The following is an 18439-nucleotide window of genomic DNA, read 5'->3' on the forward strand; positions in this document are numbered from 1 at the left end:
TTGTGTTAAATGAAGAGGTGAAGCAGCACAGTGGTAAACATGCTCCCGTCCCAACTTTTTTTGGAACATGTTGCTGGCATCAAATTCAATATGAACATATACTTTCCATAAAATAGTCCAAATTTTCATTTTCAACATTTGATATGTTGTCTATGTCCTTTTTGCTGCTAAATATGGGTTTACAAGACTTCTATATTATGACATTCTGTTTTTATTTACATTTTACACAACGTCCCAACTTTTTCTGTTTTGGGGTTGTAGAAGTGTTAGGCTATGAAGGTTGGGCACTCACAAAATTTTGCTCAAACGTGCACCACAAATATGGAGGACAGATGGCACCATGCTTAAACACCACTACACAACTTGTAACCTTACAACTCACAAAGACAGCTGCAGTACTGAAACAGATTGGCCAGACATAGACATAGATCCTCTTGTAAAGAACACATGGATTCACCACCACGTGGATTCATTTCTATATAAGATTAGGCTGTCAGTTTGTCAAGCACTTCTCTGAAAGATTGACCATTGATTGACCTTGACATTGTTTGCAATATCTATTGATCTGAAAAAGCAGAATATGAATTGTAATAAACAACTATAAATAGATATACCTACAGAACATCACTAAGACACATGCAAAAAAATGTGTTTGGCTTTGTTGCTGTCTAAAAGCACCAAATTAGAACATTGCATATGGAAACTCCTATTTTAGTAACATTAAGCAGGCATGATATCCATAGCAGCTTATGTTTGTTCTTAAAGTATATCAGAGCCTGTGATTGCAAGGCATCCTTCTACCATATTGCCAAGAGAGCTGCTGTAAAATCCACCACAAATACCCCAGTCACATATTCTGTGTCATTCAATGACAGGTTAGTGTTAAGTGAGGCAGCATTACATCGTAACACATCAAATGTTGTCATCACACTTTACTTAGAAATACAAATGATCATAAATTAAGTGTAACCTGAGTTGTGTTGAACCTATGTGGTTCCGCCCTGCACACGCCAGGACTCAAACCTGCGAAACAGCAGCACCTCGGATCGGGAGTCGAGCGTGCTGATAATCGAGCTAAAAGCCCAGGCTGCTAGCTTTCATGCCACTCTTAAGGCATCGGGGAGTGAGGTTTACTAACGTTGCACACGCACAGCTATGCTAGCTGGCACCCGTTACATAAGCAATCATAAAATTGCCTGTATTAATTGTATGATATACATTAATGTTATACAAACATTAATATAATGTACTACCACAATGGTCTTCATTTAACTTTTGCCAAAATTATTTGGTAGAACATTTGTTTATTGTGATATAATTTTAACACCACGTTTGATCTGTATGAAGAGAATATTGCAGAGGTATTAAATCCACTCAAACGCTTAATATCATACTACTCATATCACAGTTGAAGGACTGCTGTGCTTACTATTTCACTATGTATTGTTTTCTACTGTACTAAAAAAGTGCATATTACTGTGGTCACGTAGTCCTACAGGCCCCACTGAAGATAGCCTTATTTAACAACCTGGACAACAGTTCAGAGCTCTTGCTAATTAGGCCTATAAGACAGTTTTCAGGGATAGAGCTTCCAATGTATCAGCCATATGGATGGAGATGCTTCAGAAGCCTCAGCCTGGGGGAAGAAGGGGCGGAGGGTTTTTCTCCAGTCTCTGGCAAATGTTACAGTTTTTCTCAGTCGCTTTGGTGCTTTTCTCACATCACTATTAACATTTGCATAGCAGTTAGTGCATTTCTCAAAACAATTAGTGCAAACTGCAAAACCTAGTGTATAATCTGCAAAAGCACGTCACTTGCTCAAAATGGATAGTCCATTCCTCAAAAGCAAGTATTTATGTCAATGAAACTGCCAGTGTCATCAAAATGAGAAGTCTTGACACCATCGTTTATGAACAAGATAGTCAAATGGCTTTGTCATGTTTTCATTACGACAGTTTATGCGCTCAGTGTTTTCCCATGCAAAAAAAGGTCAGAACTCGGTGACACTACCTGAAAATGCCCGAGACAGCACTATACAGTACTTGTACAGCCATTTGAAAACTACAGTAAAGTTACAAATTGCTGTAGTTAGGGGAGTAAGTGAGTACAAGACACTGAATATGTACGTTTCACAGTTTTACTGTATATGCTCTTTGCAATTCTACAGCATTGTGACAGAATTTGATAACTAGTTCACCAATTTTGTATGTAATGACTCAAGCAATGAAATGAAGACTATTCGTTTTATTGGGAACGGCTATACAGCATCCATAAGTAGTATAGTTCATTTTGACTGACATGACAAAGCAACTGATACATGTTCAAAAGCATTTGCAATTTGTTCAGAGGAAGGAGAAATTGCTACTATGATGTGCACAAATGACTAAATGTTGTGGAGTTTGAACTAATAGTTATGAGAATTTTCATTCTGATCTGAGAAAAGCACCAAACGACTGAGAAAAACTAATTTCATGATGGTCTTGCATAGTTAATTTAGATTTCCCACAAGTTCTGGTCATCCTCCTGCTTCCTCTTTCACCTCTTCCCTCTCTGAATCAAGCTCGCCGTCTTCCCTTTTCACATAACGCTCGAAAAGCACCATCACCACTCCCGTTAGCCAGGCCAGTACAGTGCCGGCTGCAAAAATGACAAACCCAATAGCTATGAAGAACAGATAGTCCTGGTGACCCAAACTTGGGTGGCACTGCGTCCGCAGATGAAGACCCAGCTCTGCCAGACGGAGGCCCCGCAAGTCCGGAGGGCCCTCACACACCGTCTGTCCCTCATCTGGAAGAAAAGCACACAGTCAAAAATGGGAGAACCAAATTAACATTCAGGAGCAAAAATCCTTCAGCTCAAATTAGTGCACAATTAGCAATGCACTCACAATTAGCCATTCAGGCTTTACTATTTATGGTCTGGAATTGATTTAATATTTTCTTTATTATGACTGCCACTAGTGCATCACGATCATGTTTTGTGAGAAATGTTTTTTATCCCACCAGTTTTTGGTTGGTGATTCCCGGGAAACTGAAACACTGGGGCACATGCAACTGGGTGGGCATGTAGTATGGCTGGGCGATATGGCTGAAAACTGTTTCACGATATAAGCATTTCATATCAGTCGATATCGATAATTATTGATTTTTTTTTAGATAAGGACCAGAAGGGAAAAAAAAGTTCAATTTAAAGACTATTTTAAACTTAAAGGACAAGTTCGGTAATTTACACTTAAAGCCCTGTTTTCAGATAGTTTATGATTAAATAGAACGTTTAAGATTGAAATTTGGACACATGCTGCCGTCCTGAGAATTTTCGGTTTCTGTGGTAGCAGCCCCCCACCTCCACAACGGCTGCATAGGTCCACTGGAACAATCTTTCTAAAACGCATTAAACTTTCGTTTACAAAGACGTGAAACTCACCGAGTGGTAAAGGGTGTTCACTGATATGCTCACACAAAAATCGCTGCAAAATATGCTTTCCAACAGGTTTTATCGTAGTTTTTGTCCAACTCCATTGACTTGTATTGGATGTGCTGTGAGGTATGGTATTACTCCGCTGCCGGAAACGGGTTTGTATTCTTTCTGTAGTCTTATGCAGTCGCGGTATCATAGGCTACGCTATCCAAATTATTGTCACGTCCATGGCTAATGCTAAAATGTCTTGCACGATGTGAATGATAGCCTACGTGAATCATTACGTTTTCATCTTGAAAGTTATACAGTCAAAAAAATAGTAAACGTACAAAATCATGTAGCCAAATTATTCATGTAGGCTAGGGTTAGTGTTAGGCTTATGATGTTAACATGACAGGTTATGGACATAACAAATAAGTTCATTTCCCGCCTGTTACAAACGTTACGTCACAAAATGTCAACCTTACCCTAAGTTCTTCCAACTCGGTCATCCCAGGACATATATTTCTCAGGCGAAAGAGCTTTTTGGGCGATTTCTTTTGACCTCCAGCAAAGTTCAGTAAAATGCAGACCGCAGAGACACGGTGATCCCCTTTCTGCAGATCCTCAACAGGTGTGCTCACATCCAACCCCAGAAATTCCAGCCACAACTTTAGCCTTTCTGGATCGTTGAAAGGAAGTCTGTGACAACTTTTTTTTTGCCACGAATTTTCCCGCAATTCGGAACTGCACAAAATCGCCCCATTTTTAGCTGTCTGTTGCAAAATACTTCAAGACAGCGATCTTCTGCTTCTTCTATGTATTCAATGAAATGCCAGTGGTTTGGTTGTAATTGGCAAGTGTACGGTGTAAGCTGCATTATCGCCACCAACTGGGCTGGAGTGTATTATTCAAGCTATCAACGGAAGAATGTACGGGTGTGAGGCGTTTGGAAAAATAGCTCCACAGTTTTACAACGAATGGTAAAACACCTGTTGGAAACCATCTTTGGCAGCGATTTTTGTGTGACCATATCAGTGAACACCCCTGACCACTCGGTGAGTTTCACGTCTTTGTAAACGAAAGTTTAATGCGTTTTAGGAAGGATTGTTCCAGTGTACCTATGCAGCCGTTGTGGAGGTGGGGGGTGCTACCACAGAAACCGAAAATTCTCAGGACAGCAGCATGTGTCCAACTTTCAATCTTAAACGTTCTATTTAATCATAAACTATCTGAAAACAGGGCTTTAAGTGTAAAATAGTGAACTTGTCCTTTAACCTTCCTCTGATTTTAATCACCTCAGTTATCAATCAAAGCAAACAGGGAAAAGAAATAGCAACACAATCATGAAAAACACTCAAATAAATAAATGTGCACATAAGTCTGAATGAAAAGCAGCACTGGTTGAAGCCTGGAAATATTTAATTTGCTAGTTTATCATAGTTTACTGGTTAGACTGTTCAGTTTCCCCACGTGTGTTTAAAGGAGAATTCCGGTGTGATATTGACCTAAAGTGTGTTGAAACATGATACCGAGTGTGAACGTATGTCTCATAGCTCACCTCGGCTTGTCCCCTGCACTCAGAAATCTGGCGCTAGTTAGCCAATGCTACCAACAGTTTTTCGTTGGGGGTGCCTCGGACATCGGCCTAGCCATGCAAATAAATCACTGTTTTACACAATTTACGAGGCTCAAAGTAGCTCCATACTTCATTGGTAGACTTCCGAGGGCCTTGCCATTTAAAACAAGACATTAAGAACTTTGAAAAAGCACTGGTAGTTTATTTACAAGATGATTTATACAGACAGTACTTTAAGGAATTTTACCGTTCGACGCCATCTTGAATTTAGTCACGATAAGTCGAGCGACGAGTACGAATGAACAGGTATAATAAGGCAGGGGTTCTCAAAGTTTTGATTGGTGAGGGCCAATTCAGGAACCCAAGATTGAACTGAGGGCCGCCAAAGGGAAGAAAAAAAAATGGAAAAACATTCCATTTGTAATAATTTTTAATGACCAGGTTGCATCTCTACAGTTTATATTTATTGCATTAAACACATTTTAATTCATAACTGAGGCTAAACCTGGCAAAACTTGTGAAAATCCTAAGAAACATTGCAATGCACACACAATCCCTGGGGTTCTCTACCCTCAACAGACACATTTGGGATATAACAGTTCTGGTTGCAGTCCATTTCAAGTACAAACTTATTTAGAACAAAGTGCCTTGCTTCTTATCAGCATAGGCCTTATTCAGGGCCAATTCCAGCTACCAAAGCACCACAGGAAAACCTGACGGCCACTAAACACCACTAAACGGAGATTCATTCTTTTCAAAGCACACAGTACAGTTGTACAGTTTTACAGATGTCATCATGGGCCGCCAGAAATGTTTCCGCAGGCCGCCACTGGCCCCTGGGCCGCACTTTGAGAACCTATGTGATAAGGGATCAGATTCCAAAAATAATTCAGTGGAAATGCATGGATTCAGTTGCTGCTACTGGAAGCAATTGAATCCATGCATTTCCACTGAATTATTTTTGGAATCTGATCCCTTATCATACCTGTTGGTTCGTACTCGTGATTTATTTGCATGGCTAGGCCGATGCCCGAGGCACCCCCAACGAAAAACTGTTGGTAGCATTGGCTAACTAGCGCCAGATTTCTGAGTGCAGGGGACAATCCGAGATGAGCTATGAGACATACAGTACATTCACACTCCGCATCATGTTTCAACACACTTTAGGTCAAAATCACACCGGAATTCTCCTTTAAGTTTCAAATGAATACTTTTTCTCCTTGGGACAAGCCCGTTTGAGTCTTGGAAAATACTTTTCCATTTGCATCGGGATTGAGATGATTAGAACTTAGCGGTCAATTTGAATGCAAATTTTTTGAACAAATTCGTGCAGCGTGCTAATGATGCCAACCAGATTTAATAGCAATTTAGCCAGTCGTCTTGCATGTTTGGATTACATGTGCATGAGGAGGGATGCGCCTGTTGACAGGGGGAGAGAGAGAGAGAGAGAGAGAGAGAGAGAGAGAGAGAGAGAGAGTGTGCACGGGGCAAGGACTCATTGAGAGTCTGTGTTGAGGTACTTCTATCGCCTACTCTGGTGGAGTTGCACGTACTAGCTACAATGCAAGATATATTTAGCCTATTTATTTATGGACAACGTAAGGCGGAAGGTGTGTGTCGAATGTTCTATCGAACATATTTTTTATTGATATTCATTGTCTATTGCGATACATATCGCTATCGTTTTATCGCCCAGCCCTAGCATGTAGCCCCAGTAGGCTGATAAGGATTAGGGGCCCCTCTAAAAGCTGCGGAGACCAAAAGCAAATGAAAGTTCGGAAAGAAGGATTTCCTAAAACTATTGCGCCCAAGATTACATATTTCTTTGAGGTATATTGGTCACAAGGTCAAATTACATGAAATTCCATCCATAAGGGGTGCTGCAACTGTCAACCGAGCCCATATGAGAACTAATTGTGGGCATGTGCATCTGTGCATTAAATCAGTTTGGGAGCAGCATTTTGTGTGCAGACGTTTTACATTCACACACACACACACACACGTAAAATAGACATATTAGCAGTGTGTAATGTCAAAGTGGCAATGCGGACACACACACACACACACACACACACACATTTGGGTGCCACAAGGAATACTTGTTGTTGCAGATTTGGCTCACTGAAGTAGTACACATATTTGTGCCACTGCATATGAGGATGAGTGTGGATTGAGAACATATGTTGTGGCACTAATTTTGGACATTCTCTGGAATTTATAAGCAGGAATTGGAGTTTCTATGCGGTAGGCTGCATAGTTTTAAAGGTGCCTCTTAAAATATTTCCTGCTCTTTCAATACTTTCAGTGATCTGATTCAGGAAACTAAACATGATCTACATCAAGACTTCAACTGCACATCAGTTTAAATAAAGAGTAAGGAGACTTGTTGTTTAGCATGATAACCTAACTGATATGATAATAATTAGTCATATACCCCTCTCATCTGAAATGCTCTGTGTTTCTGTCTGATAGAAGATTATTCATGTGTCTATACCTCACTGGGAAAGTATATGCTTGAGAGCCAACTGCTGAGGTGCAAATAAATTTTTATGATAATGTCATAATAATATAATAATATAATATAATATATAAAATAATATATATAATAATAATTGCTTTTCATAAGCCTTCCATTTGCATGCTTACATTAAGTATTCTGTAATAAAAAATTAAAAAAAACTCAGAAAAATGTGAACTGTAATCTTCTTTATAGCCCATCGTGTGCTAAGTACATCTGCTAAACTCAACCGCCTTACAGCTGACTTCAAACCGTCCCCGTCAAAAACAGCTATTTTCAGCCTCTGCTTACATAATGATATGTTAATCTTCAGTGCTGAAAAGGGGCTAGGTTCCTTTGCTCTCATTTTCTCTTTGGATTGTCTGGGATATTATTTCCCAACATAGGAGCCAAAAGACATGAATGACAATATGGCATGATATCATCTAACGCATATTACTTTCTCTTTCTGTGTCCTTTCAAATAGAAACAGCCAGCACAACTAGACACTTCAACTAGGCCAGCACATTAGGGAATCAGTTCGCAAATGGGGGAGGGGGCTTGATGTTATGGTGTTTTGGATGTATTTGTTTTTCTTGGGAAAGAAAATAGGAGAGGCATTAACTTGAGGCTTCTTCTCTTTGAGCAACATTTGACAGTCTAGGGGAATTGGGTGACACTACCCCAACCCTAGGCATATTGAATTACACATTCTGAAACTGAGATCCTGGTGAATAATTAAGAGTTCTTGCAGAAAACTTCAGGCAAACAAACTGCTGAAGTTAGCCTATCTATAGGCTACTGATGCTCATATGGGGTCAGATTCAACCAATAGCCTTCTCTGAAACACACAACAAAATTGGTTTATAGCTATGTTTAATCTGGGTAGCCTAACGAGGACAAATGTAGGCTACCTGCCAACATTTCTGACATCCACTTACAGACAAGCATACCTTGGAATCTAAAGGTGTCTATTTGCATCCACAAGCAAAGGTCCTCAATCTCGCACGCGCAGTTCCATGGGTTCCCGCTTAAACCGAGCGATCGTAGAGCAGGTAGAGTTATCAGCGACGTAACATTATGCATGGTCAAATTATTTCGACTGAGGTCAAGCACTTGAAGCGCAACGTTCTCTACGAATGCCGATGGGTGTATCTCTGAAAGCAAAGGATTGTCCGTTAACCTTAACATCACCAAACTTGCCAAGGGGCCAAATGTCTGGTCCTCAATCTTTACAAACATGTTGTAAGACAAATCCAGGTAGACAAGCTTGCGGAGATTTCCAAAGGTGGACTCAGATATTTCTCGGATTGAGTTGCTGCTGCAGTCCAAGTACACCAAATCGGATAAATAATTTAGCTGCAGGGCTGGCAGCTCATCCATATTATTGTTGGAAATAATTAGCTGCCGCGTGGCAAGGGGCAGGTTGGTTGGGAAGGTAGATAGTCGCTGTCCCGAACACTGGACAACGAGTTGTTCGTCGCACACGCACCGCTCAGGGCACCCCGCGGAAAGCGCTGGGGATGGAGCGCCTCTCCAACAGAGAACCAGCACAATAAATATCCGACACTGCGTGACCAGTGGGTTGGCAAATAGCATGATATTATTGTAATCTTCATAAAGTTCCTGGGTGTCTGCAGCTCGCCAATATGATATCGGTAGTCACATTTGATTATCGCGTTTGTATGCAAGGTCAAAACTGCAGTTATCTTGTTTTAAAGTGGCCGCTCCCACCGCTTACAAATTCGGGCGAATCGAAGATATAACCGCGCTACTGAAATGGGTAGCACTGTAATGCAAGCATGTCCTCAGCTTTAGCACCCCCTCCCAGCTAAACAGAGATGAGAAAGACACTCAAAAATAGACTGGATAAGAGTTGAGAAGGCTACAAGCCTGACTACATTCAATTAACCCATCCACGCGCTCCATATTTTTGAAGGCACTTAGGGTATATTTTCGTTTAGATTAAGCTATTTGCATGGGATCAATTTGCTGAACCATTTGCGAAAGAGCTGCTAATTTGTTAGTAATTCAGTCCACAAACTGCAAGGTTTTAGACCGAGCGGCATCACGGAATGTAGGCTGTTTCAGTAATTGCAATTCATTCGAATTACATCCAAGTTGCATAGGCTATAGGCCTGTATTTGGCAGACCCTTTGTCTAAAGCCAGGCTAGGCCGGTTAAAATAATGAGCCTACAAGCATCATAACAATATTACCAACAATATAAATAATAACATCAAATATCAACTATGAATAATATTAATTTTAATTTGAACAAAAAATAGACTAGGCTATACTACAAACCATAAAAGATATATAATTAGGCTGCTGTGCAAGGTGAACAGATGAGTCTCACCATTTCTTGAAAGTCTCAAAACTGTACAAGACGTATATAATTTTCATGTTGAGACAAAAAAAACTTCAATAAAACTGGACTTACAGGTAAAATAAATTTGTCTAACCTGTTTGAATTGACAAATTCTCTGGAACTACACACCCCACATGGCGCCAAAGCCAACGTCCCGGATGTTGAGCGTACCGGAAGAGAAGGAGGTGTCTTCCCTGGCCATCTTGTGGCAGCTTTACCCCGAAGTATTCGCATCAAGCCTCGTAGAATCGGAGGAGAATCCCGTTGAAGGGGCGCCATCATGCCCGGACATCTGCAAGAAGGCTTTGGTTGCGTCGTAACCAATCGGTTCGACCAACTATTGGATGATGAATCGGACCCGTTTGAAATACTCAAAGCTGCAGAGAACAAGAAAAAAGATGGGGCCGCCTCTGGTTCTACGAAGACCGCGGCGCAAGCTGCCAAGCAACCCAAGAAAGAGTCACAAAAAGATAGGAAGAACCCTTTGCTCGATAAGAAGGAGGACTTGCAGGCTCCAGTACCTTTAAAGAAGGAGGGTAAGTGTCTGTTTTGAAATACTTCTGCAGCTAAGCTTAAAACGTGGATGAATCCACAGTGAAAAAAATATCATGAGGTCAACATGGTTCCTGTCTGATGTTATGAACAAGTTAGAGGACATCTCAATATAGTTTTACTTGAAGTAATTATTTCCTATACTGTCGACTCCCTCCCTTTCAACAGTCTACTAGAATGGCAAAGACTGGTGATTTGACAAGTGATGCTAGATATGTGCGTCAATGCATGTTTACACGCAGTGTGTTGACTCGACTGCTTTGATAGCTAGCTAACACTAGCTGCTACCAAACTAGCTATAACTGTCAAGCAGGATGTTTTAGTTGGATAGCCACCTAGCTAACGTTAGCCAGTACGCAAGCGAGCCAAGTAGCCAGCGATACATTATCACGCCCAAGATAATGTAGCCCGTATTTTGTTTCGAGTTTCAGGCTACCAGGTTCGCAAGCTGTGTTGCTTTGGAAGTGATCGAGGCATCTAAAGCAACAGTCCAGTCTTAATGTTATAATGGTCGCACACTAACGTTAGCTTGTTTTGTGTGTGTGTGTTGTTATAAGCACGATACATTCCTTTCGAGTTGAAATGCAAGTTTGATATACCTGTTTCAAGAGGCGTTAAGTCTGGTCTGCCGTGTGTGTGGTGCTGGCTCATTTCCTAGCTCTGCATAACTTATGTCAATCCTATGTCTGTCAGATGACAACACAGGTTTTCAAAATAACTTAACTGAAAATATTGTGCTCTTCCCCTGTGGTTTTGTCTCGGTGAACAATGCTAAATTTGAGAGATCTTGATGGAAACTGTTAGTAATTGGATATTATTTACATATGATTTACCAAACGCTAAAACACGTTTGGAATGCATTCCACATACCTTGCGTTTGTGATCTGGAGTTATTTGGGGTTGTGATCTATTTTTAGGCATGAGGAGAGTTGGTAGGAGGCAAGAGCAGCAAGGACAGGCTGGTTCCCAGCAGCAGGGAGGTCAGGGGGAGGGTCGTCAAGGTGACAGAAGGCCAGACAGACGACCCCCACGTGAGCGACGCTTTGACAAACCAGCTGAAGACAAGCCAGAAGGAGGCGAATTCCCAGGGGACAAGTAAGTATTGTTTTCTACAAAACATATTGGATGGAGTGTTATACACGCTGTTTTCAGTCATGTGGCAATTGCACCTGCATAGAAAGAGAGACATTTACAAATCTGCAAAATTATGTAGAAATGCCACGTGGGTTGGCGTGATATAGACAGACAAATATTTAATTTAAATCAATATGAAATAGTAGCATGGGTACAAGTTGTGTGTGCCTAGATAAATGACCACTACCCAAGACATTTATGGGACATTTCTTTCTGTAATGCACTCATAACTGTAACCCTTCCCCTTCTGTAGACCCTCTGCAGACAGGCCTCCACGTGGACGTGGCGGTGGACGCGGGGGGCGCGGCCGAGGACGTGGAATGGGACGGGGTGATGGCTTTGACTCACGTGGCAAACGCGAATTTGACCGACACAGTAGCAGTGACAAAACGTAAGTTATGGATGATCGCTGGGGTTACACTACCAGACTAAAGTTTAGGGTCACTTTTCCATTACACCCCATTATAGACAGAATACTAGCTACCAGATTTGTTGCATTGTTTTCAGGGCAGCAGTTTTTAGATTACATTATGTGCTTACATAAATTACATTATTATCGTAACACCCCCAATTATCACCACTTTTGTTCAGAAATTCTAAAACAACGATGTTTTAGAACACTTCAAAATAACATTTACTAAATGAACCTTACATTTTTCAGTAGCCATAGGTGTGTAGATTTGAACAAAATCTGGTTTGGTTCTTAACCGGTGCATTTACTGCCTGAAATATCCGATTTGGTTTACCACGCTCGGAGTTATAGTGCTGGCCTGATGGGTCGCCTATTTACACCATTTCAACGGCACATGAACGGTTAGACCGAGAATTCTCGTCATGAAATTCAAATTCCACTGGAGCTCCAAGCGGTTGTGTACACGCAGCCTTATAACACTGTTTACAGCTCTTCGAGTCACGGTAAAATGTCATTTTTGGTACATAGCTAATTTAGATACACCTATGTTGTGGGTGGTTGCGTTTCTTTAGGAGTCCGCTGTCTTGGTTTGTATAGAAATGGATATTAAGTGACACATACACGCAAGACGGTGGAAATACGGGACCGGTGGAAATAGGGGGAGTTCCGATACATTATGTGCTTACTTTGCAAAAATCATACCAGTCCCATCCCTGAACATAATATCTGCATTAAAACATTCTTGGTTATTCACAGGTGGTTTTTATTTTATATTGGCATGTAATTTTATATTTGCATGTGAATGCAGGGGTGAAAGTAGTTTTGAATTCTTGCCAGTAGTAATTTATCATAGGGAAAAGTGTGCATGCAAAGTGTCAACACACCTAAATAGGGTATGTCAATTAATTTATTTTTGCAAAGCATTCATCAGGGCCTGTTATTTGGCTCTTCTGCCCCCTGCTTCTTTGAAAGGCCTCTCTGTCTGTTTACTCTTCAGGAAAAACTGTTCAATCACTTCTCTTTTTGCATGGCTTCATGGCTTTAGTGAACTTTCCAAATACATTTAGTTTGTTTCAATCTGTCACTTATATGTCTCCATATGAATGATGATGACTTACATCGGATAGAAGGTAAGGTACCGTGTGGTGCATTTCTTAATTAGTCGTTTGGTTATTGGTTGATAAATAAGACACGGTTGTGTTTTTTAGTTTTGAGACAGGTTTGAGTCAGATGCACTCATAGACAGTAGCCTAATCTGCCCGCAGATCTCATCAGTTTCATTTAAAAATGAAACTGGAGGAAGCATACACGAACATTTAGCACGAGGAAAGCATGTGTGGGGAGTGAGATGTGTGCATTAGCGCTGTCGTTTTGAAAGTCAGCCGTGCACATAGACAGTAGCCCTTCTGCCTTAATGCACGGATATCGTTGTTAGCTTAATTTCGGAACAATTTGGAACTGCTTCCATCTTCTACCAACCTAGCTCATTGTTGAACAACACTAGCCTATGCTACCCATATACAGTAATGCTACCGCCGTTGTTGAACTGGAAGTTTACTACTCGTCTACACCTAGACGTCACCCCCTCTTCTGAATAGACTGTTCAAGATTGGTTGGTGAGTGTGTGTGATGTGCGTTGTTACTGGAAGGGAGGGAGAGAAGGCAACTGGAGAGATGGGACACGAAATGCTAAAGCAAGCAAATGATGACGGTGAAATACTAGATATTTGTGATATAGCACTTTAATGTATTTCAGATACAGCAAACTGCATTATATCGAGTATATTTGGTATATTGCCCACCCCTAGTTGGAAGTGACATGTATTGATGGGACTTCAGGTCTGGTCTCAGGTCTCAGGAGTGTTGCTTTCCTGCTGAACTACAGTGTGTTTTTTTCAGGCTTGAATGGATGCAGAAATGTGTTTACAAAGTAAGCTGCAACATTTTGTCCTTATGCCAACAGGCAGAAATCTGAGGAGAAGCGTGGTGGGAGTGGATCGCACAACTGGGGCAATGTGAAGGATGAAGCTAAGTATGTTTATTGCACACATCTATTTCCCCTTCCGAAGACTTTCATCAGTAAAAGTAATCGAGTCTTCCCTATAGCATCTATACCGATCTATCTTCAGCCATGTAACACTGTTATTTCTCTGTTGTGAAGTCTACAATTTTGTTTTGCATGTTCAGTGTGTAACCAGTAGCAAAGAAATGCTTTAGTGGAAAAGAATGACACGGCCGTGAATGGTGTGCTGTGTTTCGCGTTGTAGTGAACAGGATGCAACGGCTACCAATGAGGAAACCCATGAAGGAGAGGAGCATGCGCCTGCTGACTCTGAAAATAAGTGAGTGTGCGCCTCTAATATGCCCCAACGCATTGACCCCAATATATATATACGAGCAGTATGGTTGGACACACAGCGGGTCTGTCTTGTGGTTGTGAAGAAATTAGTGTGAATAATGTTGTTAAGAGGGGAGGAGACTGTTTAAGCATTGGGCATTGTGTGTTTTCATCTATTTCTGAAGGGAAAATGAAGCGGAGGAAGTGAAGGAAGAGGGACCCAAGGAAATGACCCTGGACGAATGGAAAGCTATGCAGAACAAGGAGCGCACCAAGGTAGAGTTCAACATCCGCAAGCCCAACGAAGGCAACGACGGCCAATGGAAGAAGGGATACGTGCTGCACAAGTCCAAGAGCGAGGATGTCGCTGTGGTAAGAGCGTGTTCTCTTCTCTCACAATAGTGGGCGCTAGACACACTTTGGACGTTATATTGAGAGAGTTTGGCCAACTCCGTCATGTTTGATACTAGTGTTGCACAGTTATCGCAATCCTAACACTGATATGCTACAAACATGTTAAACAGCTGGGAAAGGCTGTAGCAGGTCCCTCGAACAGGTGGTCAATCAGAGATTTCAAACGAACGAGGGAACATGTTGCAAAACAGTGCTGTTTTCCCTTGATGAAAGTGAAACCACGAGTTTTCCCACATCTCAACTTTGGCCAAAGTTTTCAGAAATAATCGTTTTCAGGGATAAAATCTCATTAAATAATATGCATTTTCCATATGGGGTCTTAAAACCGTATCCTTCTAGACACAGCGTTTTTGTTTCAAACATAAGCCTAATCTAAGCGTGCTCAGATGACGTGATGACCAGGCGCTGTTGCTCACCTGTCCATCATCGTAAAGCCTGATTTGATTGGTCCGCCCGATTTAGGGCGAGCATACTTGCTCCACAATGGAGCAATGCCAGACCGAACGTCCTGACCTCAAATGTTGTGGGCGGGACTAAGTTCGGAATGGCACCCAGGCTACCAAACTCTATATATACGGCTCTGATTGGACACAAGTCAGGTTTATGGTTAACATTTTCATGTGTCAGTTGTTAATCTGTGGGAGAGCAGTAGTAGCTTTACACCAAGTCTGTGTATTGGCTGTGTAGTTTACACTAACGGGGTGTGACACATTTCTTCTGTAAGCTCATCTTAGCTCATCTCATAAGGTCCTTGAAATAAATATTAAGGTGTATGAATCATTGCAATCATTTACTCTCTTGATGTAATGCAGAAAGCTGGTGGTGGTTTGATTGACTCTGGAGAAGCTGAAGCCGAGGCATACCAGAAGGTGAGGGCCACGTCAGCTGCTACAGTCTCTCTGTGATATTCCACTGTGTGAATAATGTTTCAGTGACCCATTAATACTGCTGCATGGGACATTGATCCATGATGGTTAACTTGAATTAACGGTCATAACGGTGTTGTTACTGTTGCTCGGTTAAATGAAAACAATAAACCGCTCCCTGTGGTTAATGTCAATAGACCTGTGCAAGTTAGCCATTGCCACCCTCAATGGCCCATGTTTTTTGTCTTGGTTCTCAGGGTGCTGACGATGGAGCAGGAGAGCATCACTTCCGCAAGCCAGCCAATGACATCACCTCTCAGCTGGAGATCAACTTTGGAGACCTGGGCCGCCCTGGGCGTGGCCGTGGGGGCTCCCGTGGAGGCAGGGGGGGCCGTGGAGGAGGAGGAGGAGGGGGAGGGGGAGGCGGCGGTGGCGGCGGCGGCAACCGGCCAAGCCGTGGCGGAGGTCGATCTGAGAAGGTGGGCGGGGGGAACAATTACAAAGTATGTGTTGGATTCTTATTTTTTTTACAAAATTTAAATAATAGCAGTGCAATTCTCTGTCGCATGACATCTGTGCAATATAGATGGACTACTTTTAATGATGCTGTAATGTTAATTGTTATTATGTCAAGTGTCTGCTAAGAAATATAAACATGAAAGTTATTGACCTCTCCTTGCTGGATTCAGGAAGGCTTTGATATGCCAACTGATTCTACCATACCATTGCTGGCACAACACCCTTAGATTAATTAATTGTACATGGGTGTAATACCGTGACATCAGTTGGAAGTCTTGTTTCATCCATTTAGTGTGTGGTAGCCTCATTGTTGATTTTGTGTGCTTGGCACAGCTAGAACCCATCTTGAGACCCACGGCTTTTCCAAAATGTATCTGGGTATATAGAATACCGTATAATAATATTCAGTGACACATCATCTTGGATTAAAGGTGTGTTTTAACGTGGTCTCTCTGCATTTGATGCCCACAGGCGAGCGGCGTGTCTGTTCCCAACGTGGATGACCCAGAGGCCTTCCCAGCCCTGGCCTAAATCTCAGCACTGATACCAGCCACCCAAGATGCCCCTCCGGGCCCTCCTCTACGAGGCTTGCATGCTTACGGATCCTTCAATTCTTAAAAAAAAAAAAGAGAACGGGAAAAAAAAAGATTTTAACCATGATACAGACTGTCATAAATACCATTAACACTGAGGACTGAATTCTACCCCTTTTAAAAGGAAATTTAAAAAAAGAGCAAAATGGACTTCTCTTGTTACACTGAAGCAAATTATTGGTAGAGTTTTTGTATTTAGAAACATGATAGCAGGGATGTTTCATACAGTATTTTTTTTTCCAGAGATTGTGCATTCTTCATGATTTTATTTTTTATTGCTGCTTGAATGTATGCATTTCCAAAACAGTTGAAGTGTGTTGCTGGCTCCTGCTATGCTTAGAGCATTTTGGCCTCGCCACCCTCACACAATGATTTTAAAATTTTAAGAGGATTTCGGGGATCACCATTGGGCTAAACTTATAGGGGAATGTTGGGCGATGTGATATTCCAGGAGTAAGACCTCCATTCCCATTTTCCAATCATTTAATTGTAGAAGACCAGGCATACTTGTGTGTACAGTTTTGAAAACCCTGACATGGTGTTATCCAGCCGTGTGGGGTTTGGTCAGTTTTTTTTTCTTTTCTTTTTCTTTCAGCGCTTGCCATTGAAAGCAGATGCTACTGTTTTTCTTGTTTCTTTTTTGACAGCTTTGTTTTGTCGTTGTGTGGACCAGTGGTCTTAGTACTTGTGCTTGTCCCTGACCATCGTTGAGATGTGTCCCTGGTCTTGTAAAGGCAGCCATGGACCAGTGTAAATTCAGGCTGGTCCTTGTAGGTTGTAATGGTTGTCTTATAGAAACCTTAGGACCACTATCAGAAAAAGAAATGTGTGTATATATATATTTGTGCTTGTGTGGATGTGTGTGCGCTTGTGTGCAGGATTGGTTGTGTGTTTGAGTGTGTGTACGTGTGTATTGAGTGAGTGTGTGAATGATAAGGACTTATATTTTGAAGTACTCATCTACCATGAACGTATCCTCCCAAACCTAGATCCCAAGGTAAAGCAACTCAGTTTCTCCTTGAATTAGTTTTGTGTTGATCATTTCTAGTGCTTATTTTCTAGGTTATATTGTGGATTTATCTTGCACTTAGTAATAACATATCCCATTATCGCATATACGCACGAATTGTCAACAGTACAATGAGGATTGTTTTTATGACCCAACCCCCACCCCCTTCTTTGTGGTCTCTGCCTTTTGTTTTCCTTTTTTTAATTTCTCAGAATTACAATAATTCAGTGTGGAACAATAGAGTGCTATTAAAAGAATAAATGACAGTCTTGCCCATATCTGGATGTCTGATATTGCACCTGGGCAATGGCAGTATCACTTGGCTCACGTGTGATCAAAAGCGTATTAAGTTAAGACAGAACAATGGAACACAAGGAAAGTGAAATGGGGAAAATTAAATTCCAGGGCTGTAGATTGACTCTCATCCCAAGCACTTGTGTTCTTTTGTGAAAAGTTTCAGATCTCGATTCTCAATCGAAGAGCCGTATTGGTCATGCAGACATGGGTGACATTGATATATTTTATTTTGTTTTGGACAAATGAGACTTGCAAACATCCCTGTTCAATAAAGTACTTAGAGGTGTTAAATGTACACCACCGTGAGTAGTGTGTGGATTGGTGTTAAAAGTGGTTTTAAAAAGATAAAACATCACTTGTATTGGTTTTATTTCCACAGATTGTACTGGCTTTCACTGCTGTAAATGTGTTGCTTGGTTCGGTCTTGGACATTTTCAGGTGGCGAGATAGAAGGAACGTGGGC

The 18439-nt window shown here is 41.5% G+C and overlaps 2 protein-coding genes across 7 annotated transcripts; one reads left to right on the forward strand and one right to left on the reverse strand.

Annotated features, from left to right (window-relative positions):
• Window positions 1-2363: 2363 nt before the first annotated feature.
• LOC121719240 (leucine-rich repeat-containing protein 52-like) lies at window positions 2364-10071 on the reverse strand. 3 transcript variants are annotated; one of them, XM_042104672.1, is made up of 2 exons: window positions 8426-9698; window positions 2364-2787 (listed from the first exon to the last, which is right to left on the reverse strand). In XM_042104672.1, the coding sequence occupies exons 1-2, from the start codon at window positions 9069-9071 to the stop codon at window positions 2516-2518; spliced, it is 918 nt and encodes a 305-aa protein (XP_041960606.1). In that variant the 5' UTR covers window positions 9072-9698; the 3' UTR covers window positions 2364-2515. The 3 variants fall into 3 exon arrangements, 2 of the variants coding, with proteins under 2 accessions (XP_041960606.1, XP_041960617.1); XM_042104683.1 differs by lacking the exon at window positions 8426-9698 and adding an exon at window positions 9972-10052 and having other exon boundaries at window positions 2365-2787; XR_006034211.1 differs by lacking the exon at window positions 8426-9698 and adding an exon at window positions 9937-10071 and having other exon boundaries at window positions 2679-2787.
• serbp1b (SERPINE1 mRNA binding protein 1b) lies at window positions 10006-18271 on the forward strand. Of its 4 annotated transcripts, none has more exons than XM_042104603.1 (9): window positions 10006-10378; window positions 11312-11489; window positions 11782-11919; window positions 13904-13972; window positions 14208-14282; window positions 14461-14650; window positions 15505-15561; window positions 15816-16061; window positions 16549-18271. In XM_042104603.1, the coding sequence occupies exons 1-9, from the start codon at window positions 10123-10125 to the stop codon at window positions 16606-16608; spliced, it is 1269 nt and encodes a 422-aa protein (XP_041960537.1). In that variant the 5' UTR covers window positions 10006-10122; the 3' UTR covers window positions 16609-18271. The 4 variants fall into 4 exon arrangements, with proteins under 4 accessions (XP_041960537.1, XP_041960550.1, XP_041960544.1 ...); XM_042104616.1 differs by having other exon boundaries at window positions 15816-16037; XM_042104610.1 differs by having other exon boundaries at window positions 14464-14650.
• The last annotated feature ends 168 nt before the right edge of the window (window positions 18272-18439 follow it).

This window comes from Alosa sapidissima, chromosome 1, assembly GCF_018492685.1.
Source record: "Alosa sapidissima isolate fAloSap1 chromosome 1, fAloSap1.pri, whole genome shotgun sequence".
Classification (NCBI taxonomy): domain Eukaryota; kingdom Metazoa; phylum Chordata; class Actinopteri; order Clupeiformes; family Clupeidae; genus Alosa; species Alosa sapidissima.

Bases quoted from the DNA above. Each gene is read 5' to 3' on its own strand.
- LOC121719240 (XM_042104672.1), bottom strand. From the start codon at position 9,071: ATGCTATTTGCCAACCCACTGGTCACGCAGTGTCGGATATTTATTGTG. The intron at 2,788-8,425 runs GTATGCTTGTCT...CTTTTCTTCCAG, and splicing joins AGACACCTTTAGATTCCAAG to ATGAGGGACAGACGGTGTGT.
- serbp1b (XM_042104603.1), top strand. From the start codon at position 10,123: ATGCCCGGACATCTGCAAGAAGGCTTTGGTTGCGTCGTAACCAATCGG. The intron at 14,651-15,504 runs GTAAGAGCGTGT...GATGTAATGCAG, and splicing joins AGAGCGAGGATGTCGCTGTG to AAAGCTGGTGGTGGTTTGAT. The intron at 15,562-15,815 runs GTGAGGGCCACG...CTTGGTTCTCAG, and splicing joins AAGCCGAGGCATACCAGAAG to GGTGCTGACGATGGAGCAGG.